At 51.9% G+C, this 24,363-nt stretch overlaps 12 protein-coding genes across 12 annotated transcripts; 5 read left to right on the plus strand and 7 right to left on the minus strand.

The window, feature by feature from the left end:
• Positions 1 to 161: 161 nt before the first annotated feature.
• On the minus strand, positions 162 to 1,348 carry N7468_007239 (DUF3129 domain-containing protein; the record flags this gene model as incomplete). Its single annotated transcript, XM_058476535.1, has 6 exons — positions 162 to 440; positions 505 to 677; positions 736 to 783; positions 842 to 904; positions 962 to 1,171; positions 1,234 to 1,348. The coding sequence occupies 6 exons, from the start codon at positions 1,346 to 1,348 to the stop codon at positions 162 to 164; spliced, it is 888 nt and encodes a 295-aa protein (XP_058329425.1).
• Positions 1,349 to 2,986: 1,638 nt separating this feature from the next.
• cbpA (putative calcineurin binding protein) lies at positions 2,987 to 3,835 on the minus strand (the record flags this gene model as incomplete). Its single annotated transcript, XM_058476536.1, has 1 exon — positions 2,987 to 3,835. The coding sequence occupies one exon, from the start codon at positions 3,833 to 3,835 to the stop codon at positions 2,987 to 2,989; it is 849 nt and encodes a 282-aa protein (XP_058329426.1).
• Positions 3,836 to 4,679: 844 nt separating this feature from the next.
• Positions 4,680 to 5,639, minus strand: N7468_007241 (alpha/beta hydrolase; the record flags this gene model as incomplete). The annotated part of the gene is made up of 1 exon (XM_058476537.1): positions 4,680 to 5,639. The coding sequence occupies one exon, from the start codon at positions 5,637 to 5,639 to the stop codon at positions 4,680 to 4,682; it is 960 nt and encodes a 319-aa protein (XP_058329427.1).
• A 1,675-nt stretch (positions 5,640 to 7,314) lies between these two features.
• On the plus strand, positions 7,315 to 8,213 carry grpE (mitochondrial nucleotide exchange factor MGE1; the record flags this gene model as incomplete). The annotated part of the gene is given in 4 exon segments (XM_058476538.1): positions 7,315 to 7,447; positions 7,465 to 7,616; positions 7,695 to 8,120; positions 8,181 to 8,213. 4 exon segments carry the CDS (start codon positions 7,315 to 7,317, stop codon positions 8,211 to 8,213), a joined length of 744 nt encoding a protein of 247 aa, XP_058329428.1.
• Positions 8,214 to 8,685: 472 nt separating this feature from the next.
• Positions 8,686 to 10,253, minus strand: N7468_007243 (phenylalanine--tRNA ligase; the record flags this gene model as incomplete). Its single annotated transcript, XM_058476539.1, is given in 2 exon segments — positions 8,686 to 9,309; positions 9,321 to 10,253. The coding sequence occupies 2 exon segments, from the start codon at positions 10,251 to 10,253 to the stop codon at positions 8,686 to 8,688; spliced, it is 1,557 nt and encodes a 518-aa protein (XP_058329429.1).
• A 1,012-nt stretch (positions 10,254 to 11,265) lies between these two features.
• On the plus strand, positions 11,266 to 12,467 carry N7468_007244 (uncharacterized protein; the record flags this gene model as incomplete). The annotated part of the gene is made up of 3 exons (XM_058476540.1): positions 11,266 to 11,409; positions 11,591 to 11,689; positions 11,772 to 12,467. 3 exons carry the CDS (start codon positions 11,266 to 11,268, stop codon positions 12,465 to 12,467), a joined length of 939 nt encoding a protein of 312 aa, XP_058329430.1.
• A 713-nt stretch (positions 12,468 to 13,180) lies between these two features.
• Positions 13,181 to 13,827, minus strand: N7468_007245 (cytochrome c oxidase subunit VIb; the record flags this gene model as incomplete). Its single annotated transcript, XM_058476541.1, has 5 exons — positions 13,181 to 13,215; positions 13,272 to 13,335; positions 13,399 to 13,480; positions 13,539 to 13,569; positions 13,761 to 13,827. 5 exons carry the CDS (start codon positions 13,825 to 13,827, stop codon positions 13,181 to 13,183), a joined length of 279 nt encoding a protein of 92 aa, XP_058329431.1.
• A 295-nt stretch (positions 13,828 to 14,122) lies between these two features.
• Positions 14,123 to 14,759, plus strand: N7468_007246 (uncharacterized protein; the record flags this gene model as incomplete). The annotated part of the gene is made up of 5 exons (XM_058476542.1): positions 14,123 to 14,182; positions 14,254 to 14,269; positions 14,362 to 14,424; positions 14,503 to 14,515; positions 14,660 to 14,759. 5 exons carry the CDS (start codon positions 14,123 to 14,125, stop codon positions 14,757 to 14,759), a joined length of 252 nt encoding a protein of 83 aa, XP_058329432.1.
• A 243-nt stretch (positions 14,760 to 15,002) lies between these two features.
• On the minus strand, positions 15,003 to 15,530 carry N7468_007247 (RNA-binding protein; the record flags this gene model as incomplete). The annotated part of the gene is made up of 2 exons (XM_058476543.1): positions 15,003 to 15,140; positions 15,210 to 15,530. 2 exons carry the CDS (start codon positions 15,528 to 15,530, stop codon positions 15,003 to 15,005), a joined length of 459 nt encoding a protein of 152 aa, XP_058329433.1.
• A 453-nt stretch (positions 15,531 to 15,983) lies between these two features.
• Positions 15,984 to 20,079, plus strand: sec31 (putative protein transport protein (SEC31); the record flags this gene model as incomplete). Its single annotated transcript, XM_058476544.1, has 8 exons — positions 15,984 to 16,192; positions 16,259 to 16,375; positions 16,429 to 16,768; positions 16,823 to 16,909; positions 16,970 to 18,693; positions 18,716 to 19,611; positions 19,665 to 19,975; positions 20,035 to 20,079. 8 exons carry the CDS (start codon positions 15,984 to 15,986, stop codon positions 20,077 to 20,079), a joined length of 3,729 nt encoding a protein of 1,242 aa, XP_058329434.1.
• Positions 20,080 to 20,570: 491 nt separating this feature from the next.
• N7468_007249 (peroxisomal membrane protein PEX14) lies at positions 20,571 to 21,828 on the minus strand (the record flags this gene model as incomplete). The annotated part of the gene is made up of 2 exons (XM_058476545.1): positions 20,571 to 21,469; positions 21,549 to 21,828. The coding sequence occupies 2 exons, from the start codon at positions 21,826 to 21,828 to the stop codon at positions 20,571 to 20,573; spliced, it is 1,179 nt and encodes a 392-aa protein (XP_058329435.1).
• A 1,099-nt stretch (positions 21,829 to 22,927) lies between these two features.
• N7468_007250 (PAPA-1-like domain-containing protein) lies at positions 22,928 to 24,180 on the plus strand (the record flags this gene model as incomplete). The annotated part of the gene is made up of 3 exons (XM_058476546.1): positions 22,928 to 23,699; positions 23,760 to 23,866; positions 23,920 to 24,180. The coding sequence occupies 3 exons, from the start codon at positions 22,928 to 22,930 to the stop codon at positions 24,178 to 24,180; spliced, it is 1,140 nt and encodes a 379-aa protein (XP_058329436.1).
• Positions 24,181 to 24,363: the final 183 nt, after the last annotated feature.

Genomic DNA, 24,363 nt, shown 5'->3' on the forward strand with positions numbered 1-24,363 from the left:
GGCCAACTCTTGCGGTCGAGACAGCCAATGCCCAAGAATTTCACTCTATCATATTATCACGACGATTATAAAATAGCAAACACTAAATAATACATCTCCATCACTGTCTATCGCAGTCTCAGAGTTTCACCTTGCAAGGACGGCTCTGTAGTCATTGCGCCTCAATTTGTGAACGCCGCAGAGCCCCCAAAGGGGCCTGAAATGGCATTGTTCCTGACCCGCACAATGCAAATATCTTTGATGTCGCCAATAACACCGGTGCACTTCATCCCCGAAGGAACTTGGACTTTGACCTCGTAGTCCATGGTACTAGAAGTCGAGAACCCGGCAACCCCAGGAATATTCTGGATGACTTTGGCTGACTTGAAAGCCTTGGGGTCGGCACCCGCACTCGTCGCATCGATTTCTGCCGATAATGGGCCTGCTCCATCCTGATTCACCTGGGTAGCAAAATAGTGTAAGCAGCCAATATCAAAGTGAGCACTGGGAGGAGGGCAAGCAAACCTGATGATAAATCATTGTGATGACTCCGTCCTCCGACATAGTGGGCAGGCCCTTGTCCACTCCCTTGCCGGCGAAGTCCTTGATGCCTGTTTCCACAGTACCCTCGGGCGTAGTCGCGCCAGGTTTATCTCCGGGCATAGCTCCCGCCACATCATCGACAGCTGACTGCGCACCTATGATACTCCATAAGCGATGAAGCCCTTTCTATGAACCAAAGTGGGTAAGACTCACCTTTGATAGCGCCACCAAACGGGGTTTTATCAGCAATATCCTGCGCGCCTATGGAAATTATCATCAGAAACGCCGTCCAAGATAAGAGAAATGGCCGAGTACGCACCGTTGAGGATAGCTCCTCCAGCATTGGTAATGACGCTCGCGGCATCGTTCAGTACTTGACGGGCTATAGTTTGTCAGTCCTGTCGTCCAAATTACAAGGAATGGAATAAAGAGATCGCACCGTTCAGGAATTGTCGAGCGTGTGTCCGCGCCGCAGTTTGAGGCGTCATGAAGTTCATGATCACTCTCTTAGGATCCACAGGACCGGAGCTTAAAGTGCGGCCTAGTGCCGACGCCTTGACACTGCCCATCTCCTGATCCCGGATTACCGCAGTGTCCTTCTGGCCGCCACATGCAGAAGAAGGGCAGTCACGAGGAGTGCCGTCGATAACTACTAGCAATCAGTAAAGAGCCTCCAGTAACAGACGTGAGTTCATTCAGAATAGTCCATACCTGTCAGGCCTGGCATTTGAACTCCATTCGCACCATTGATACGAGTTATCAGGCCATGTGCAGCTGCTTGGTTCGTAGCGAACAACAGGAGAGACGTGATCGCCAGGAGCTTCATGGTTGGCGATGAGGAGAACAGATAGATTGAGATAAAGAAAGAAAGAAGGGAAGGAAGGAAGGAAGGAAGAAAAAAGACAGAAAGGCAAGCCTAGGATTGAGCGAGGGTGAAGTGGTTACAGAGGAACTTCATGGATATACAGCGGTCTTTTTATATTGTTTTCGAAAAGAACTACGGACGAGTATAGAGCAACTCGGTTCGATGTGTCTCAATGTGAAACGGAAACAAGCCCCATCTGATGGTCGTAGTATATCCAGATCCATGCCAATATTCATGTGATAAGGGTAGTTTTTTGGTAGAGATGGCTCCCTAACTTTTCAGGTGTTTCAAGTATAGAGATAGCTTGCATCCGAGGATCGTTCTTAGATTGCTTGGCATTAGAGGATGAAACTAACTAGTTCCGAACACGAGTTCGCCCCGTTGTTCCAAAATGCCCTTTTGGGTATGGACTAAGGACCGACGGGGTGCCCAGCAAATGCCTCAGAGAATAACAGAGTCGTCACTGAGCGAGCAGGAAGGAGCCATGCTCATTGAGTGCTCAGTGAGGGCTCACTAGACGTCTTTGCTATGTCACCCGTTGGCCCTGAGAAAGTCAGGGAGTCCAGCGCTGAGCGCCCTTCATCAAAAGCAGCAGCAGCTGTGAAAGGAAAGCTTGACTCAGCAGAGGATATTTGGATATGTAGACGAACCTACACAGGGGATATAAAGTTCACTGTCGGAGATGGCTAGACATAATCTATTACCCGTTAACGACGGCGACCGTCGCAGTTCGAATCGACGGACTATTCGGGTGCTGATTCCATACGTCACCATTCGTATGATTGTTCGGCAATCCGGAAGCTATTTTTACTAGCACGGCGGTAGGGGTCATCGCCGTGACTGGAGGGGTAAAGCTTAAGATGCTCCACGCTGATCATGTTCTGGATTTTCCATGCGGGAGAAAAGCACAGCTTAGCCGCGGTGGGGTCCACCTCCACGATCTGAAACGATCCGGCTCGTGGAGCGTCGATTCTGTTTCTAACAGGCACGTTGTAACCGCGGACCCGGAGGTAGACCAATTGGCCGAGCTCAGGTGGAGAGGGGTGCTGGTCTTGGTTGTTCGATTAATCGTCTTAGTTCGTACATCCGGGAGATGCCAGGAGGGCAGATTTGAGGGTGTATTTAGTCGTTTCCCGGTCCTCTTCTTCCCTCCAAGCTCGCACCTCTAGATTCAGTACCTGACTCTTGATACTAGTACAATGCTTCGCTTTCATGGCAAGAATGTGCCATTGAGACTTATAACGCTACACTGTCAAGTTCTCGTAGCCCAGTAGGGAGTACCAGCCTACTGGTCGGCCCATACAGGCTTAGTGGAGTCCTGCTACTTCTTCATTTTATGTTGTTTTACGATCGGTAGTGCTTCCACGTGATGAACTTAACCAGCGTCAACATTTTGATTTGTACAATAGAATTAGGTTCGTTTTATCTATCAGATTATAATGCCCGAGAACTTCCGGAGGCAGCGAATGCAGACCCGTACCAACGCCAGACGATAACAAGCCACACATCAGTGGATGCCTTATGCAAATCACATAACTCGTCGCTTCAAAATGCAGAGAAGAGGGGATCATCAGAGAAAGACACCACAGATCGACGGGATTACTCCATCAGTTCAACCGGGGGCCGAGCTGTCTTAGGCGGCATCTTCTTGACCGACATTTCGATGGGGCTCATGTCCGCATCCATATCGACATCCTCATCATCAACCACCAGAGTCATATCCTCCACCGTGACAGCCGGGAGGTTAGGGCTATTGCCATGGTCTTCGGGGTGGAAAATAATCGTGCTGCTACGGCTGCGCTGCTGGGACCCAGCCATGGGCCAGCTGCCAGTACGCTTGTCGGAGGAAATCGAGACAGGAGTGGCCGGGTCAACGCTCGTTGGCTCGGGATCGGTCTTCAGATTGGCGAGGGCGTGAGCAAGGTCGGTGGCGTGTACTTCTTTGTTTGGGGGCTCCTCGTTGCGCACCGTCCAGCCGTGCGGCGGGGAAGGAGGCGGGGAAATGAAGAACAGCTTGTCAAGCTGGGGCGCCTCGAGCAGCTGCTTGTGCTCGCCTTGCTGGATGATCGGTGTAGGCTCGCCGAAGTAGATTCGCGGGCGGACGTCTCGGTTCAGCAGACGGGTGTTCTCGAGCATTTTGCGGACAGTGATGGCGTCGTCCTCGCTGTGGAATGAACAGATGATTCGGCGCATAGATGGGAGAGGAGAGAAAGAGTTCAGACGGGCTAGAACCGTAATCTGGTTGCGGATTGCCTCTAATGAAGAGGGCTGGAACAGGATCAGGTCATGGAGCTCGGTGATTAGAAGGGTGTTTGATGGCGGAGATGGTTGGGAGAGCGGCGGAATGGACGAGAGGTCGATTGACAAAGAGGGCCGAGAGGAGTGTTTCGATCGCGACTCCTCAAAAGAGGGCGGCGAGGGGAAAGACCCTGAAGCAACGGATTGCATCTTGGGGTTTGTACGTTGCAGGAGTTTGAGGTGGGAGATGGCTGGACGGGAACCGGTGGATAAGGAGTTGATAAAGAACCAGGGGTTTTCGCCACCGCGGATCTGCGAGTTCTAGAATTTGAAAGACTGAACCCGTGGAACAAACACGACTTGGGGAGAATTTGGATGGGGAAGACGACACTCAGGGGAAGGTGAATATTTATCGTGTCCGAAAGAGGCGCAGTGGTTCAATTTTTGCCGCGTAATTGTCCTGAGACGGTGATTCTGCACAGCCCTTCGACGCAACCGACTTGTGATCCACACCCGATTTTTCAGTGACACGCACGGAGTACAGGACGGCCCTTTATACGCTAAGCCATTCAGCGTAATCCCTCTAAACGGCTCCTTGGGTCGATCAGGCTTGCATACTCAACCGCTCCAAGGTACATGCGCGCCACGCCTAATGAGCCACTCTCTTTCCAGTCGCTTCCTCTCAACTCCGCCTCCGCCTCCGTCTCCGGCTCCACTTATACATCCCAGTGGATCTGGAAGCTCCGCCCCGTCCTTTTCATTGTTTCTGGGGCGAATCCTCCGCTCCGCTCAGCCTTCCCGAGAATCATTCTGCCTATGTGAACCGCAGCAAGACTTAGCTATGGCTCCGAGCAGTGCCGCTTAATGCCCAACTCTGTTGACTTTACTGTTCATACTGTCCAGTATCCAGGCACTGAATTGAAAATTGTAAGGTGACCGTGTTAATATGTTTCGCGTGCTCTTGAGCCTAATACAAGGCACCATAGTTAATTGGGGAAGCTTAGCCTATACAGCCAGTACTGATATTGCTGCTATCTCAACATGATTCTTTCTCTCAATTCCACAGCGCAGAGAGCGCTCGCTCCCGTCCTTCAGCCGCCCGTTTGGCAATGGCACACTGAGGCGCACACATATCCCAGATATGAGGAACACCAGCGAACATGCTGAACTCTACCTCGACGCCTGCCTCCGCTAGCCGCGCGGCGTATTGCATAGCCTCCCCGTGGAAGATATCCAACTGTCCAACGTCGATATACGTGGCTGGGAGGCCCTCCAGGGTCATCGCCCGTGCTGGGGCTGCATATTGCGAAACCCGATCAGTGCCGAAATCCGAGCCCAGATATGCTGACCAACAAAGCCGATTGGCATGGATGGTCCAGAGTGCGAGATCTTTCAACGTTATAATCTCGTGCACGTTGCGATCATCCAGCATAGGGTAGATCAAGATCTGTTTGGCCAGTGGGGGTGATAGCCCCCTGTCCCGAGCCATGAGGGAGATTGCAGCGGCGAGGTTGCCCCCAGCACTTTCTCCCATCGTGGCGATGCGGGCTGGGTCGACGGAAAGCTCGCTAGCATGTTGGTTGACCCATGCCAGTGCGGCGTAGCTGTCTTCTGGTGGAGTTGGAAAGGGATGCTCGGGAGCGAGGCGGTAGTCCACAGTAAAGATTTGCACACCTGTCTTCTCGACGAAGGTTGAAAGGACGCCAGCCGCCGTGTTTGCCTCGCCGAATACCATCCCACCCCCATGAGTGTGAACAACGGCTGGTGTGGCTTTATTTGCCCCCTTCTTCCAGTACCGGTAGACAGTGATGGACTGACCATCATAGGACTTGATCTCGTGTTTCTCCTCTGTCACACCAGGAGGGACTGGTACGGCTGACATAAATGCTTTCGTCGAAGGCCCCATCACGGCTCGAATGTCGAGCGCTGTGTTTAAAGTAAATGGCCTGGCAGCTCTGGCGGCGAAGAAAGGAGCCGCCGCTTGCTCGAAATCACGATCATAATGGAGAGGCATTGTTCAAATTACCTGGTGGTTCTTGAGAGCGGGTTGAATGAAGAAGGACTGGTGAACTGGTGGCCTTATTTTGGGCGGCATAAATGGTGCTCTCTCTACTAGGAGGGTCGTGGTACTGTGATTGGCCTATCGTACGGACACGGAACTACGATCTATGGATTATCGAACTACGATCTATGGATAACCGAACTAACCGAGGTTTAACTCCCCAAGGCGTCTACTGATCTTACTGCGTACATCTTACTCCTATCGCACGTGGAAAAAGAAATCCCCACCGGCAATCATTGTCAGTGAGGGGTCGAATCACTGCCGGAGCCCCACGACAGCGGTGCTTGAAATCCAAATACCAAGACTAGGGAGGAGGGAGAAGGAAAGGAAGAAAAAACTACGACAATGACCCTAAATCCCTTCCATCCTCCAACCAGATATATCCCATCTTCCTGTAGTTCGGACGACATCTTTCAAAAGCTAGAGCGGGGACATTCATGAACGCATTTATTGTCTTGGCTGCGTAGGACCGTAGGCAGCACTCCCAGCAAACCCGCTTTGATCTCTATTATGAAATGGAATCGCCTGCCAAGAGTTGTCGGCAATTCGCTGCAGAGACGCAGTCAACACCCTCCACACTGCCCCGGGGACTCGACCTTATCTACAGGGACAAAGCCCTGGCCCGCGGGCGAGAGAGAAAAGATCACTAAGCTCCCATTGCTGCGGGCGGCTCAAGGACCATGGCCTGCCCCACGTTGTTAGACACGTGTCGTATGGGGTGCAGCTGGAGATACAACGTAACCCCCCCCCCAAAAAAAGAAAAGAAAAGAAAAAAGGAAGTTAAATTTGTACACTATTGGCTCGAATGATTCTAGGACTATAGCTGCCCCCGAGTGCTAGAGAACCATGTTGAACCTGTTACAGTAACTTCACGCCCAACGGCAAGGGCTAAATTAGCTCCTCACTCGGTCATTGTTTCTGCAAATGGACCAAGGGTGGAGAGCTTCTGCGTCTTTCACAATAAATGCCGAGGGTCCCAGCTGCATGTATAACAGCAGACGAGAGTCAAATTGATACAAGCGGATGTCCATTCAAGCCCTCATCCTTATGACTTGTAGACCGGTTGAATCTGACACAGTTTTTGCTGTTTGGGATCTGGGCTGGGGAATTGCAGCTCATCAACCTGTCTGACTGACAGAAGTCCTGTTCAAAGATCCCAAAGTGCTCGACTGAGCACTCGGTTCCGCACCAGAGTACTTCCGTCTGGAAAGAAAATAGTCTTATCTTTTGAAGCAGCGACAGAAGATCTGTGTGTGGGATTGGCATACCCGTTCCCTTCTGGAGGTCCCAGATCAACATAGCCATGGCTGCGTAAACTCAATCGCGACAAACCGGACCAATCCGAACACGTTCATATCCGCAGAGAATAGGACAGGAAGAGCGGGAGATGGACCCAAGACCGAACACTACTAGAATACGATCCTGAAATTCTAAATCGAAATTGACTCCAATATGATAACCTTCCGGGTTCCAATGGATTCCATGTTTGGGGCACGCGACGCAATTTCGTTTTCCCGCGGGCGGTCAGGTGATTGATACTGAAATTTGCCCGACAATCGGATCGCAACTCGAGCTTTCCTCATCCCATCATTTTACCTCAATCCTCCCCCCCTTATCATATCACGTAATGTTCCAGCGGACTCTTTTCAGACAAGCACAGGCTGTTCGCTCAGCCTTAGCTGCTTCTACCTCTACGGCTGCCGCGCCGCTGCCCTTGCGCCAGACATCACGATTGCAGACCCGGCTGCCCACAGCGGTCCGTCCATTTGCTCCCCAGCCCTTCTCCCGCTTTATTCGACCGAAACCAAGGAGGCTACCCAGGATGCTACCAAGGATGCTTCCAAGGAAGGCGAGTCGGCTGAGTCAGAGGCCGAGGACCCTGTTCAGAAGGAGCTTGAGGCCAAAAACAAAGAAATCATTGAATTGAAGGTACGAACCGGATGCCGCTCTTCCAGGCTTACATGACCTATTTCGGTTGGTCTGCCTGCTGACAATGCTCTCCAACAGGACAAATACCTTCGCTCCGTCGCCGAATTCCGTAACCTTCAGGAGCGTACCAAGCGTGAAATGAACGATGCCCGCAACTTCGCCATTCAGCGGTTCGCGAAGGACCTCTTGGAGAGCATTGATAACCTCGACCGCGCACTCCTGGCTGTTCCCAAGGAGCAGCTCGAGGCTGCTCCTACTGAAGAGAACAAGGCCCTTCTTGACCTCGTTGCCGGTCTCAAAATGACCGAGAACATCCTCATGCAGACTCTGCAGAAGCACGGTCTGGAGCGCTTTGACCCCAGCGAGAAGGTTGACGGCCAAGCCCAGAAGTTTGACCCCAACTTCCACGAGGCTACCTTCCAGGCTCCATCCCCCGATCTCGAGGATGGTGACGTGATGTACGTCCAGAGCAAGGGTTTCCGTCTTAACGGCCGTGTCGTTCGCGTAAGCTTCCTCTCATCATCCTTCGCTATGAGAGTCCCAGCTAATTTCTCGATTCTATAGGCTGCCAAGGTCGGTGTCGTCAAGAACACCTAAATTTCATCGCCCTTATAATTCTTCATGACACCTGTTCCTATTATGTTTCTCTTTTTCTCTCTGTACCATATACCACATGTCATGATCTCGCTGGGAAATGACCTTGGGTGCTACTCCTTGGATTAAAAACTACTCTTCCTTGATCTCTGCTTGTTTCTTGGATTTGTATGATACCATCACTGCATATGAACGGGAGGCGTCTGGATTGTCTCGCATGGGAGTGGTTTTCCCCTGCTTTCGCGCAATCTGTCTCTTGAAAACTCTCTCCGCTTTATTGTATAATACAACACAATTTGAGAAGCCTCTGGCTTTTGACTACCTCCATGTCACCTACGTGTAGATTCCGCCCTACAACGAACCTCAAAACGAGCAATGGAAAGCCTTGCACTGAGGAGCACGAGGATGCGATTTTTATTGTACAGATTTGAGATGGTATAGTGGCAGGTTCATATAATACAGGTCCACCTCCTCTTCACCGTCGCAGCTGCACTCCCAGGGTAGAAATCAACTTGGAGCCAATATTGTCATGCAACTCGTTGATCTCCTCGTTGATCAGGGTCCGTTCCAAACTACGGTATTGAATGCGATAGCACAGACTTCTTCGCTTCTCCTTAGGGTGAACGAAATCATCAATCAGAGAAACGTTCTCGATCAAGTCACCACCAACTCCCCGAACAACCTCCATCACATCGTTCTCATGGAAGTTCGGCACGGGACGACCGTATTTAGCAGCCGCTTCGTACACATCCTCTCTAGGCAGCCAGAACGACACATCCTTGTAACAAGCAGGATGCTTCGAGAAAGGCGTAAAACGAGTGATCTCACCCGCCCGGAATTGAGACAAGAAACGCTCGTCGCGAGACCAGAATAGCCGGATATCAGGGATATTGAACAGCAGCATCGCAATCCGCTCAATACCCAGCCCAAACGCCCAGCCCACGCGATTGGGAACATCAGAGTTGTTCAGCAGCTCCTGCTTGATAACTCCACATCCGAGAATCTCAAGCCACTCACCCTGCCAGAAGACCTCGAGTTCCCACGATGGGCTGGTGAAAGGGAAGTAGGCTTCAACCCAGCGCACCTTCAGAGGCTCAGGCTCGACGTCACCCCCGAGCTGGCAGCAGCAGCCTTGCTTCCTTCGGTGAAGATCTTAATAACCATCCGTTCGAGGGACCGTTTGAGATGCGTCGCGATCGCCTCGACCTCCTCGGCCGAGTGGTATTCCGCCTGGAGCGGATTATTCTCGTTGATCGTCGGGTTGGGGTCCTCGACCACGACATCGTGGCGCGGAATCAGGTCTACATCTGCGTTAATCTTGGCTGCCGTCTCTGCGGAGTGCGAGAGCGCATCGTTCTCCGGTCGCTTCCAGAGCCTAGCACCTTCCATCTGGTGGAAAACCGGGTAGTGGCTTCGGTCGATTGCATCGCGGCGGTACACGTCGGCAATCACGGTATACCCGACCTCCTCCGGGCGCTCCTTCTCATTGGCATTAATCCGGCGGAAGTATTTCTGCTGGTGCGCGCTGGTATGTGTGCGTAGGACGGTGTTGTGGTTGGCGTAGTATGTGTCAGTGCGACTGCGGCCAGGATGGTCGGCCGGGAAGCCTAGGACGTCAAAATTTTGGAAGGTAGATACGACTGGGTCTTTCTCGAAGTAGTTGCCGAAGACGGGGCCGGCGAACTGGCTCTCAATAAGTTTTCGTGTGATAGCCAAAGGGTGGTTTTCGTCGAGGTAGAGGTGTCGTCCAACGTGCGATTGGATGGTGTCGGTGATGTTTGTCCAATTGTCCGCTGGATAGGATCGGTCTTGGATCTTGATTTCTTTTGGAGGCTGATTCGGCTGGATGCCTCGGCCTTTAGGGTTGTATCTTGACTTTGGATGCTGGGACTTTTGGGGAGTTGCGGTTGAATTCCATCTCCGAGAAAGAGCCGTGGCAGACAGCATGGGCTGGGCTTGCGGAATTGGGGCTCGCAGACGGGCTGTAGCAACGGACCACCTACTGCTTGAGCCTAGGGCTCGGCCCGCAGCTATCAACCGCATTATGGAGTATGTGTCTGGACAAAGCCGTCGTTGCGATCGCATTCGCGGATTTCTAAACATGTCCGGAGCCGGGGAAATAAGCCGCCGAAGTATTACTGCACGATCGCAGCAGGGATACCTATTATCACCACGCAGCTAAACATACATCTGCCGGATATTCGATTTTAGACATCAAGAACCGCTGGTGTATGGGGTCTACTAGTACTAGTACAAAACGTGATGGTCAAGTCATCAAGTAGTGATCTGATGATCGTTGCCGCGTACTAATTCCTGCTCAACGCCGGATGACATAGACCATTAGTTCGGTAGCACATATACTGGGGAATCTGTTCAATTTTGCAGAGACTAAAATCAGCAGAATCTCGCTTCTGAAGCCAACCGATCGAATTAGATACATCTTCAAAAGCCCGAGTTTTACTCGTTCTCTCAAACATCCAGGGCTTGACCCCCACTGGGTACATTGACGGAGAATCTCGGCGATGTCTCGGATACAGTAAGAATGAATCCCTTCCACCCGCAACGTATCTACTCTTCAGGCCCACCACGATAAGGTCCAAGGTTTATTCGAATCGACGATTAGGGTAAGCCTCGGTAACCTTGGAATAGCTCTATGGTGTTAATAACTAGATCCCGGTTGTATTTTTTATCTCGGGGTCTATTTTTGATCCCGAGGGGCCAGCTTTCTCCAAATCGTGCATCTGTAAGGATACATACAGCCCTTACAGAGGAAAGGCTGCATGCTTGGATCCATAGGACCAACGGCAAAATGCGATAATATCATTGGGCTATTTCACCACTTACCGCCCGCGGGTAGAGATAGCCGACCTCTCGGTGTCTTGATTTGCCTGCCGGCGGTATTGCGATTACGTCAAATCAGGGACTCGGCTTTTCGTGGATCTGAAAAAAAAATAAGGACGCGAACTTCAATGCTCCAACACTCTCCCCTCTTTTCGCATTTATAAGCCAATTTTTTGTCCGCTCCGCTCGGAAATCTTGTTTCGCAGGAGACAAGATGGCAGACAGCGGTAAACTGGCGCAGGCTCCGACAGGTCTGTCAAAAGCGCCTGTATCAGCGCCTGTAAAGACGCCTGCGCGGACTACACAGGTGCATTATCCTTTCTGGTTTGGTGGTTCTGCTTCATGTTTTGCTGCTGGGGTGACCCATCCTTTAGATTTAGGTATGTGGATGTTCAGGTGGAACGCCTGTTTGCGAAGATGATTTGCGAAAAGCTTACTGACATTGCCTCACAGTCAAGGTTAGCGACACCCCTCCATATTGACTCGGTCGTAGCCGCGTTTGGGCCGTTGATTAACATACGCCTTCTCCGATGTCCTAGGTCCGCTTACAAACTCGCGCACCCGATGCGCCACGAACTATGATAGGCACGTTTGGGCATATCGTAAAACATAATGGAATTAAGGGTTTATACAGCGGTGTATGTGCAGAAAGATTGTACTCCAATGTTTCGGAAAAGGCGAAAATGAAAGCTAACAAAGGAGAATTGGACTCTCTAATAGCTTTCCGCTGCCATTTTACGTCAAATGACATACTCCACTACACGATTCGGTATATACGAAGAACTGAAAACACACTTTGCCAAGCCCTCCAACTCTTCTTCCTCCTCTCCGGGGGCGCTGACCCTTATCGGCATGGCCTCTGTCTCTGGATTCATTGGAGGGGTGGCCGGAAATCCTGCCGACGTACTCAATGTGCGTATGCAGTCCGATGCTGCCCTCCCTATCGAGAAACGCCGCAACTACAGGCATGCTTTCCACGGGCTTGTGGAGATGACAAAGACAGAAGGAGTGGGCTCGTTGTTCCGAGGAGTATGGCCAAACTCAACCCGTGCAGTGCTCATGACTGCCTCACAATTAGCCTCTTACGACAGCTTCAAGCGCTTGTGCATCGAGAAAGCCGGCATGAAAGATAACCTCACGACGCATTTCACGGCGTCCTTCCTGGCTGGATTCGTTGCAACGACAGTATGCAGCCCGGTCGATGTCATCAAGACTCGCATCATGAGCGCGTCGCCTGCTGAGGCCCGGGGCCATAGCATTGCAGGCCTCTTGCGTGATATCTACCGCAAGGAAGGTCTTGCTTGGACGTTCCGTGGCTGGGTTCCCAGCTTTATCCGTCTAGGTCCCCACACTATCGCCACTTTCTTGTTCCTCGAGGAACACAAGAAGCTCTACCGCAAGCTCAAGGGTATCTAGACGGAGGCTTGCACGCTAAATGTACCTCATGCTCTCAAGCCTTCCCCAACTTTCTCACATTTTCTTCTATATATACGAGTTTTTTGTTTCTTTTCATGACCGCTGGGTGGCGCAAATTGGACTTGTGGGCAAGCGGGCCTGCACCATCGCTTGTACATATGCAGCATGCTCTCCGTTTGCATCTAGAGGCTGAGTCTACGAACCAGCCTCTCCTTGCGTTCCCCTGAGCTGATGCTTTCTTTATTTACCGAGGATCTAGATGATATAGACTTTTAGAAGAAATATAGTATAGATTACTATACCCTCAGATTCAGAGTCCTCACTACGATAACTTATCTTAGTAAGTGGTATTCGTCCAGCTTTGCGGAGTCTCAATTGGCGCACGAGAGGCTGCAAAAACACTCGGACTTCATCTCAGTCCGTATATTCAAATGAGGACCAGTACGCGAGATAGCTGAACCGAGCTTGAGCATAGTTGTGCTAATAAAAACCACCCGTTATAATCTACTAGATGAATTGACGGAGTACATTTAAACAAGTTTTCTTTGCATAGCGGCGAGTTATATTACTCTTTCTCCTTGTTAGAACAATGGAAGACCACGTCCAGAAAGAAGGAAACAAATCCCTGCATGGCCAAGTAGAATACATTGGGAGCTCTCAATAAACAAGAGTTGATAGAGCCTGATGATCAACACAAACCGGAAGTTGGTCATCTATTTGTCGAGGTGAGCAGGGAAGTTACCAGCCTCTGATAAAAAGAAATTAGTACACAATTAGCGGTACAAGGCTACGTTGGGTGCTTACCACGCTGGCCATCCCAGCGGTCAGTCCAGGCCTTGGGGCAGAGGGAGCGGAAAGAGTGGTAGAACTGTCAGAAAATCGTTAGGGCATGGCGCAAAAGAAGATTGAGCTATATGTTGTGCGTATTTACCTGGCGGCATGGGCGGAAGTCCTCTCCCTTGGCGTTGACACACTTGTAGTAGTCAACGTAGTTTTGCCAGCAGTGCTTGGTCCTAATCGGATAGTTAGAGTCCTAACTGATCGACATCTCTGTACGGGAAAGAGACATACTGGTTCTGCTGAGGGAAACGAGCGTCGTAACCTATTGTTGGGGGGGGAAATTGTCAATCTTATGACGCTCTCGTCGATCGGCCGAACCCAGTCGGGAGTGGTCGGAAACGGGATCATTGCGCAATATAATCAATATCATACGTACCAGCTACAAGTATATTAGCAATTGGCTCCAGCTAGAGGCGATTGGTCCCCGATTTCGAGGAGGGGGTAAAGACTTACCAGTCACGAACTTGAAGGGCTTGGTCTCGACAGGCTCATCGGGGTCAGCTTCCGGAATGGCACCCATTTTGTCGGAGTGTGGCTTCGCTTGAAGAAGACAAGGGTTATGAAAGGAAGTGAATTGGGAGGGGAGACGAGGGCGCGGTGGGTGAGAGGGCAAAGAAGAGACGTTGGGTGATCGAAGCTGTGAAGTGCCGGGTACGACCCGGGCGGTGAAGCGAGAGCCACTGAGCGTTTCGCTTTTTCGCAATCATCCGAGGAGCCACTCAGACTGACGTCCTTGGAAAGCTCGTCCAACCTCCGTTTCTCCCCTCCCATTTCACCACCTTTGCAAGCTCTCATCGCCTTACCCAACTCTCACCATGTATCCCTCTCGCATTCTGCGGATGCAGCCTTCGCGTCCTGCCTTCCACCCTGCGCCGGTATGTTTTCTTGTCCCCACCCTCGCCTCGCGTCATACGATCGGGTTCGGTCAACTAACTCCTGTCTACAGAAGGAGGCTCACAGCGGTATGATACGCCACCGTCCAATCAAGCCTATATGGCTATGCAATTGGTCTGCGGCTTGCTATATTCGCCTTTGTACTGACGGTCCTCGCTAGCCCACACTATCTCCCAGCGCCTCCGTCTGATCAAGAAGTGCCCTCCCGAGTTGATCCCTCTGGGTAAGTTTCTACAACGCAGCAAATATTTAATAGATACGGCCAGGAATAACCAAAGCTAACTTTTCTGGCGATATTCAGGCATTGTCCTTGCGTAAGTTACCTATTGATTCAACTATCCGTCATATCCCGCCAGACCTCTGCACGGATTTTCTCCTCTTCCTTCCCATCCGCCCGCCATTGAGCCTATGCATATATACACCTTACATGGTTGCCAGAAACTGACTGATGATCGCAGTGTTGCCCTCGGCGCCGCCGGTTACTCCAGTGTCCACAAGCTTATGTCTGACAAGACCCTGCGCCTTTACCGCAACAGCCCTGAGAGCCGCGAGCACTAGATGTACCATCACGTTTCTTTGAGCACAAGAATGCACACAAGTCTTGATCCTTGGTATTCTGTTGCGTGTACTTTCATTTTGAGACGGTCGGAAGTCCGGGGAAAAGTGTAGCGAAGGAAAATCAAGACGTGCTCAGTTGGCGAGCGTGTAAATAGTCCGGCTTCGTGGATGGGAGGTGTATTCCAACAATAAGACTGTCGCTTTGTTTCATTATCATTACCGTGGCCATCATTATTGTTCGCATCACTCGGGCTTAGGCCCTGCGACATCGAGCTGCTCCAATCCCTGCATTGGGTCCTGTGGACGATTGCTCGCCTCCCGAGCTTCATCAGCAGCTCGGCGATCTTCTTCAGCGACAGCGTATTGGGCTAGGTAGCCCTCCTGTAGAAAAATGGACCTGTCAGACAGAATGCGACAAGATAAGCATATCAAGATATAACCCCCACGTACCTGTTCCCAAATTGCTGTCTTGCTACCCAAGCCTTCGTTGGCATCCTTTTGAGGCTTCGCAGGGGCGACCTTGATAGTGCGACCATAAATCTCACTACCATCCATATTATCGATAGCTTCTTTGGCGTCTTGCGGGAGGTTGAATTCCACATATCCGAACCCGCGGTGGGTATCGCCGGAATTGGGAGCATCCGGTTTGGGAAGGGAGATGTCGACGATCTCACCAAATGGTACGAATGCTTCGGCTAGCGTTTGGGCAGTGGCAGCCTGGTCCAGACCACCAACGTACACGGTACTTCTGAGGCGTGTGGTGTCGCTCATGGTGGGATGGGGTTGTTCCGAATGAGCTTAAGTCGAGTGGTAAAGCTGGAAGAGCAAGTTAAATATATTGAAGAAAGCCGTTGAAGGGAGTGAGATCCTCACTTTTGCTTCGCAAAAAACCGACTTTCTCCGTGAGTTGCAAATGTAGCTATCCAAAGGTGGCTCCAACGAGTCTCTGTTCTCAATGCAGAGAAATGATATCACGTGCAGAGGCCTCGGTGTTTTGGCGAGTACCAAATCGGGACTAGCGCGGGTTCCCGGTCCCTCCAAGAGTCCAGGAGGCCACTTGGACGACTTGGACTGAGGAAAGTCGAGACCATCACACCCCCCGTGGCTCAATTTGTTCTTTTTGTACAGGGGTGGGATCGAATTTCCTTTTTCTTGAGTGACCCTTGGTATCTCTTGTATTGACATCTGAACCCCTCTTTACCCCCACTACCCTCTGTTGTCATCATGGTCCGTCTGAGGGAGATCCCACGGACGGCCACCTTTGCTTGGTCCCCTGGCGCGGCGTCACCATTGATCGCCACCGGTACCCGGGCAGGTGCTGTCGATGCCGACTTCTCAAACAAGACATGTCTTGAGCTCTGGGACTTGAGCCTGGATCACCAGGATGCGAGCGAGGAGCTACAGCCACTAGCTAAGATTGATACTGACTCGGGGTAGGTAGATCGGTCCGGGACCTATCTTGACTAGCTTTTTGCTAACCGTATGCCTCCTTTGGATAGCTTCAATGATATTGCATGGGCAAATTTCGATGAGAGCAAGCGTGGTGTCATTGCTGGTGGCTTAGAGAATGGTTCATTGAACCTCTGGAATGCCGATAAATTAATTGCAGGCGCAAGGTGAGTTGAAACCGTTGTAATGAAAATAGGCAAACATTGGCTAATGAGTAAAGTGACTCCTTGATGTCGAGAACCTCCAACCATTCCGGTGCCATCAAGGCCCTTCAATTCAACCCTAAGCACTCAAACCTCCTGGCCAGCGGTGGCGCGAAGGGCGAACTTTTTATTCACGATCTTAACAACATCGAAAACCCCTTCAGGCTGGGCAATAATGCGGCTCGCACTGATGATATCGAATGCTTGGATTGGAACAAAAAGGTCGCTCATATCATGGTCACCGGTAGCAGTGCCGGATTCGTGACAGTCTGGGATGTCAAGACCAAGAAGGAGAGCTTGACGCTGAACAATATGGGCCGGAAAGCTGTTAGCGCCGTTGCTTGGGACCCTGAGAAGGTAGGTGCCGGATCTTCAGTTGCGAAACGTGTTATACTGACTACAATTGTATAGCCCACCAAGCTGATCACATCCACACCTCTCGATTCAGACCCAATGATCTACGTCTGGGATCTGCGAAACTCACATGCACCGGAAAGAGTAAGGATCATATCCAAAACTACGGATCAATTATAACGTATACTGACATGAGAGCTCTAGACCCTCTCTGGTCACGAGTCTGGCGTGCTCTCGCTTTCATGGTGTGATCAAGATCCCGATCTCATGCTTTCATCAGGCAAGGATAACCGCAACATTTGCTGGAACCCACAAACCGGTCAGGCTTACGGCGAATTCCCCGTTGTCACCAACTGGACTTTCCAGACTCGTTGGAACCCTCACAACCCGAACTTCTTTGCCACCGCTTCTTTCGACGGCCGAATCTCGATCCAGACTCTCCAAAACACAAAGACCGACAGTTCGCAAGCCATTGCAGACCAGAACCAGGCTCTCGATGGAGAGGACTTCTTTGCCAAGGCCCAGACACAGCCTCAGGTTTCAAAATTTTCTCTTCCTAAGCCCCCTCGGTGGATGGAGCGTCCTTGTGGCGCCTCCTTCGGGTTTGGTGGCCGTGTTGTGTCTGTTGGCCTTGTAGATAAGGCTAAGCGTGCATCGAAGATCCAGATCACACCTTTTGAGGTTGATGAGAGTGTTGGCAATGCCACTGAGAGCTTCGAGGCCGCGCTGAAAGAAGGTGATCTTCGTAGCCTCTGTGAATCTCGAGCTGCAAAAGCTTCGAGCGATGAAGAAAAGATCGACTGGAAGGTGTTCGAAGCTCTACTCTCCGAGAACCCTCGCAAGGGCTTGGTTGAATACCTTGGCTTCCAAGACCAGGCCGACGAGGCTGCTGATAGCTTGGAAAAGCTTGGCATTGAGAACAAGGAAGGCGATGAAGCCAATGGCGAGGCTGAGAAACCAAAGGCTCCTGTCAAGAAGCACAAGCGTCTTCAATCTATGTTCGACGCCACCCCCGATGACAATTTCCTGACCGACCTTGCCGCATCTAAGGGTGCCCGTACCAACAACCCATTCCAGATCTTTAACGGATCCGAAACTGAGGCTGAAAAGAGCATCACTCGCGCCCTGCTTCTGGGAGAGTTTGAGAAAGCTCTTGATGTCGCTCTGAAGGAAGATCGTTTGTCTGATGCTTTCATGATTGCTATCTGCGGTGGGCAGAAGTGTATCGAGAAGGCGCAGGAGTACTATTTCTCAAAACAGGTTGGTGGACCAAACTATATGCGCTTGCTGGCTTCTATTGTTGGCAAGAACCTGTGGGACGTCGTCCACAACGCCGATCTCTCCAACTGGAAGGAGGTCATGGCTGCTCTTTGCACATTCGCCGATGAGAAAGAGTTCCCTGACCTTTGTGATGCCCTTGGTGATCGCCTTGAGGAGCAGTACCAGGAGTCTGGGGACAAGGCAGGTCGTAAAGATGCTTCGTTCTGCTTCTTGGCTGGCTCGAAGCTCGAGAAGGTTGTGTCCATCTGGGTTGAAGAATTGCGTGAAAACGAGCAGAAGGGAATCGAGACCGACACTGACAGCTCCACGTTCTCTGTTCATGTTCGCGCCTTGCAGGGCCTGATCGAGAAGGTCACTATTTTCCGCCAAGTCACGAAGTTCCAGGATCTAGAACAGAGCAAAGATTCCGACTGGCGTCTTCATACCCTCTACGAGAAGTACATCGAGTACGCAGATGTTTGTGCTAGCCACGGACGGCTCGAGGTTGCTCAGAAGTACTTGGATCTTGTGCCTGAAAAGCATCCGGAAGCTGAGGTTGCCCGCAACCGCATCAGACTGGCCACTCGACAGGCACCTGCTTCTCGGACTGCTCAGCGGACTGCAACACCCCAGGGCGGCTCTAAGCCCCTTCCCCTCTCAGCCTTACGGTCTGAACAGTGCTCATCCAAGCAAGCCTTATGGCGCTACGCCCAGCCCTTATGTTCCTCCTGCCCAGGCGGCAGCACCAGCGTCCGCTAGCCCTTATACTCCTGCTTCAGCGCAGGTCCCCCCTCCAAATCCATTCGCTACATTTGGTGGTGCGGGCGCTGCCGCTGCTCCCTCAACTACCGGATTTAAATCTGGTGGCTACCAGCCCACTGGTGGTATCAAGCCGTCACCTTACGGTCCCGCTACTCCGTTTGGTGGGCAGCCTGCTGCCGCAGGTGTTCCTCCGCCACCACGGAACCAATCACCAGCCAACACAGTGACCACTTATACTACCGCCACTAACTTGCCTGCGTGGAATGACCTCCCAGAGGGTTTTGCCAAATCTACTCCGTCGCGCACACGTACCCCTGCCGCGGCCAGCGCTACCATAAGCTCTCCCTTCCCTAATCAGTCTCCACCTGTTGCCGGCCAGCGTCCTCCATCTGTTCCCCCTCCACCCCGAGGTGCAGCTCCTCCCCCGCGGGTGACATCTCCCTTGGCCTCAAGTGTTGCGTCCCCTCCCCCGCCAGTCAACCCATATGCCTCGCTCCCTCAATCTCCGCCGACAGGCGCGACCATGGCCCCGCCGGCTTCAATCCCCAGAGGACCATCTCCTTATAATCCGCCTCCGAGCATGCCACCAGCAAACAACCGTTATGCTCCTAGCCCGGCATCCCAGGTGCAGACCCCACCTGTTCAGTCTTCGGCTGGTGCGACACCCTACGGTGCACCTGTCGCAGCGCAGACCCCTCCGCCAAACCCTTACGCCCCTCGTGCATCGGCCGCGGCTGTGCAGCCTCCTCCCATGGCGTCGCGGGTGCCCTCCTCCCCACAAGCAGCTCGACCCGGGTTTGCTCCTCCGCCGCCCGCCAATGCTCGTAAGTTCAACCCACTCACTACTGTAGCTTTCACATAAACTGATTGTGACCAGCCCGCGGTACTCCGCCCCAGAGCTCACCCCAGGCGCCCCCTGCAATTCATGAGATCTTGTCAAGGGAATGGGACCACATCAAAGCTCGAGCCCCGCCAACACCGGATGGACGAGCTAATGCTAAGATTGAGAATACTACCAACAGCTTGAACGTCCTATATCAGCAGATCAACAGCAACTCTCTGCAGCCTGAGACACTGGGCAAGCTGGGTAACTTCGCCACCGCGATCCAATCCCGTCAGTATGATGTCGCCGAGTCGATTCTTGATGATCTCAAGAACAACCATCCCGACGAGAGCAGGAGCTGGGAGGTGAGTGATATGTTGACACTCCCAAATTATTGAAAACCCATACTGATTACATGTGATAGGCTGGTCCACGGTTCATTGTCAAAATCCTGAAGTCCCGGAAGTAGAGGCTGAGGACCTTGTATCTGACCGAAGATAGACGGACGATAGTGTCGATATAAAGCGGCTATCTGCCTGTTACTCTTTCTTGTCCGTCTACCCTTAATGCCCATGTATTTCATTTCTTGTTGCGACCCTTTGGGGTCTAGTCTGATCAATTACTTGTTTTACGAGCAAAGAAAATCGCCATGAACCTGATGATTTTTCTGAGAAGATTGAGCTTGGCTTTCGGGCTTGATGGGAGTTCAGTCCCAGAGCATCATATAGACAAACTTTAGCGATAAACCAGTGGTTTTCACAGATTTCAAACTCGGAATCGGTCGTTGGTCGTCAAACCCCCGCAGAGGGCATACTAGTAGATTTCTGAGAATAGAACTCTTCCAATAAGAAATTTCCATATTCTTCTATATAATACAACTTGAACAGCTCAGTTATATCAACTACTAGTATTCCTCTCTCCACTCCCTAGGGCACTATACAATACTCAATCTATCACTCATCACCTGGCTGCAGCAGCTCCCCCAAATCTCCCACCCCGACTAGCAGGGAAATTACGAGCACTCAGCAGAGCACCCTTCACACCACGGATCTCCGCCTTGAAACCGGCAATGGCGTCTTCCTCCGACTTCGGTACACCCGCAGACGAACCACTCCCATTTGCTGTAGTCGAATAGAGACCATACCCCGATCCCGCCGCCGTGTACGTCGGCGCGGAGTAAATCAGCCCATCCAAGTAGTGATGCAAATCCGTCATACGAGCTCGCACAGAATCCTCCAAGCTACTTGACTCACGCTCTACATCATTAATCTCTTTCAACTGCGCCTGGATCGACTCCAGCCTGCTCATATGACCGGTCACCGCGCGCATCGGCGCATCGGCCGTCGTCTCACTCTCTGGCCCTTCTTTCGCGGCGGGATCGAGCGCTTCACTCAGCACAGTGGGGGTCGTCTGTGTGCCGATGTCGCGGTGGAACAGCTCTGTTGGGTCCGAGGTTACGGAGTCTGTGTCTTCGTCCTCGTTTTCCGGGAGGCTGATCTTGTGCGCGTGGAGATGTGGCGGAACTTCGCTGACACTAGATTCGAGTTTCTCGTTGAGTTTCTTGAGGTTGGCGTTGGCCGTGGAAAACAGATCGTGCCGGGCGTCGGTTAGTTGGGCCAGCATTGGCTTGACGAGGTATTCACTTGCGCCGTAGATGCTTGCGCCTAGGCCGGCTGCGCCATAGAGAGTGTATAGAACTCGCTGCATTGTCACGAGAGGTGGCGGCTTGGCGGACTGGAGGAGAAACTCTGGGTATGTGATGATGGGGGGGCACATCGCGGGATGCGGAGGGGGTGGCGGGAGAGGATCGGGCTTGTGACATGGTAGCTGCTTGGGGGGATGGCGTTGACGAGGAGGGGCTTGGGTTGGAGTTTGCAGACGAGGAGTTTCCTTGGTGTTCTTGGCTCTGTTCAGATATTGCGCTCGGGTTGCTGTTACCCTGTTCGTTTCGGGAAACACCGAGGAGTTGGTCGATCTCTTCTTTGTTCAGCCCCTTTGACTCCAGGAATGAGATCTTGCGGTCTGTTGGAGAAGAGCGGATTGCTTCGTCTTCGAGGAATCGCGCAGCTTGCTCGACAAGCTCCGACCGCGATGTCGGTGTTGGCGCATCGTCGGAGATCGGCGATGAAGATGGAGACTGGGAAGACTCATTGGCTGGAGCAGTGCTAGCTTGGCGTTGCCATGAGGGAATAGATGGAGGCTTTGTAGAGTCTGACATTGTGCTAATGTTTTCAGGCCTTTCTGGAGTCAGAATGCCAGACCGGGATGGAAGGTAGAGGTGGAAAAGTGATTGGAGTGGGAAGGCTGGTCTTCCCCGGACTCGCCATGTGAGCCCGACCTCGGCTGTTGCAACCGGGGCGCGTTGCTGGTGTTGGTCTGGATTTCTTAGTCCGGACATTCAATTGCTAGTTATGTCTTGGCTAATCTGGATATTGAATGGAAAAGCAGTAGTTATATATCCTTTTAATTTTTCATAATATTTCATTGCTACCTCTTTTTACAGCGATATTCCAATATGCAGATACCCTACTGGGCCTGACTACCAGCCGTGCTTCGATATATTAAGGTGGCAGTGATAAAGTACTGGCGACTAAAACCTTTCAGATTGGAAACCCGTCACCACTTTCTCCTAAAATACCCTTAGAAACTCACAGAAACAATCCGTTGTCCATCTGAAGAATCAAATCAAATGAAATCATACGCACGATGTGTTCATCCAATCTATCAATTGATTCAACACACTATACAGCATAGTCCACCGCCCGGCAGAATGGAGCGCATCGGTGACTTCGATTCGTTCATCTATCGTCAGCGATACCACCAGTTGGCGAAAGTTGGGACCCATTGGAAAGGGCCGTATATAGAGAAAATTAAAAAGTTCCTTGTGAGTTGCCCCAATCCCCTGATCTCGTCTTGTGTTTCTCGAGTTTTTCTCTCCCCTCTCCGTCCCCGAAGCACTGGGGAACACGGCAGACGCGCGACCCCAGACTCCCCTGCTACTGGTGTGCGCTTTGTTCGTGCGAATCTCCAACGTGGCGCCTAAGACATGATCGAGCTGTACCTTCCCGGTTTGCACCTCCAGGTTCCCAAACCGGGATGATTGGGCGCTTCACTTCGTCCCTCCCCCATTCACTGCAAGCTGCAATCAGTTTTGCCATACCTTTGCCTTACGCTGTAAACCCTCCACCCCGCATATCTTCTCGGAGGCTTTGTGGACATCCTTGCAACCGGAAAATTATTCGCTGCTCTTGATATTCACTCACTGCATCCGCTTTCCATCACACTCATTGTCTATAACATAAATCCTTGCTGCGACCATGCCACTCCTTCGACCACGTCGACTGCGTGCTGTGCAAGAGAATCTCTCTGACCCTGATACTGACTTCAATCCAAGATCAACACGGCAGACTCGTTCCAGAACTGGCCCATCATCTGTTACTGTCCTGCGATCTAGGCCTAACCCATCTGAAGATCGCCGCCAATCTCTCCGATTGAGGGTAAATATGTCCGCAAGCAAATTGCGAGAGGGTACAGGAGCCCGATCCCGCCGCTCCGTGAACGTCTTCCAGGAAAACCCAATCGTCTCCGGGCCACGTACGAGTCGCACCAGAAAGAGGCTTGTGGAGGTCCAAACTTCTGATGAAGAGGAAGCCGAAGACCCAGAAGAGGATGACGACGAGGATGCTCCTGGAGAAGAAGATGAAGATGCAGATGCGGACGGCGATGTCGACATGGATGAAGCTCCGCCTCCACCTGCAAAGCGAAACGCACGAGCGGCTGCTGTTTCAGCCCGCGGTAAATCCGCAAAAAGCGTCGAAGAAAAAGAAATGGAGCTAGAAGAGGACGAGGAGGAGGAAGACGAGGAGGAAGTAGAAGAAGAGGAGGAACCTCTTTCAGCTTCGGACTCTGATGCGTCAGGAGAGCCTGATGATCAGGATGAGAGTGCCGTTCCTGATATCAATGTTGACGATCTCGACGAAGAAGACGACGATGACTTGGATGACGACATGGACAGTGATGCCATGGGTGGCAAGCAAACTAAGCGCCAGCGAGGAAACCTGGGCAATGATTTTTTGCAACTCCCGATGGGTATGTCCATGGTTCCATCGACCAGAATATAAGCCAACGGCTATATTAATCATCATACAGAACCCCAGGTCAAGAAGCACCTCACTGCGGAAGAGCGAGCCATGCGCCGGGCTGAGATGGCTCGACGACGAAAGAACCTGAGTGAAAAGCGAAATGAGGAAGAAAAGGTAAAAGGCGCCACTTGCATGAGGCAAGACAATCTTAGGCTAACAACTCGCAGATGGACACTATCAACCGTCTCCTCAGAAAGCAGCCTCCCAAACGCCGTGGCCGGGGAGCTGCCGTTGAAGCCACCGAGTCCACCCCGGCAGAGCAAGAGGGCGCCGAACCTGAAAAGGCAGACCCCACTATGGCTCGTTGGGTTAGCAGTAATCAGGGCTGCAAGGTTGGTGTGCCAGAGGAATGGCTCGGGACGCCAACCGGCCGGGTCTTCGGCGAGGCCCTTGCAAATGGCAGTAACAAATTGGTGGAGGAACTCTGATGGCGCATTGTGGACAAGGGAATAGGCGTATGGGGATCCATCTCTGGGACTGCGGGGCATGGACTGATTTAAATTCCTTGAGGGCGACTATGTCTGGCTCATCGTTGGGAGCATGGCGTTGCGATTGCTTCTGTTATTTTTTCATCAGGGTCAAAAAAAAAAGCGCAGTTCAATAATATCAGA

The sequence above is a fragment of the Penicillium chermesinum genome (genome assembly GCF_028974085.1).
Source record: "Penicillium chermesinum strain IBT 19713 chromosome Unknown utg000005l:1.0-4115287.0:1.0-4118363.0, whole genome shotgun sequence".
Classification (NCBI taxonomy): Eukaryota; Fungi; Ascomycota; class Eurotiomycetes; order Eurotiales; family Aspergillaceae; genus Penicillium; species Penicillium chermesinum.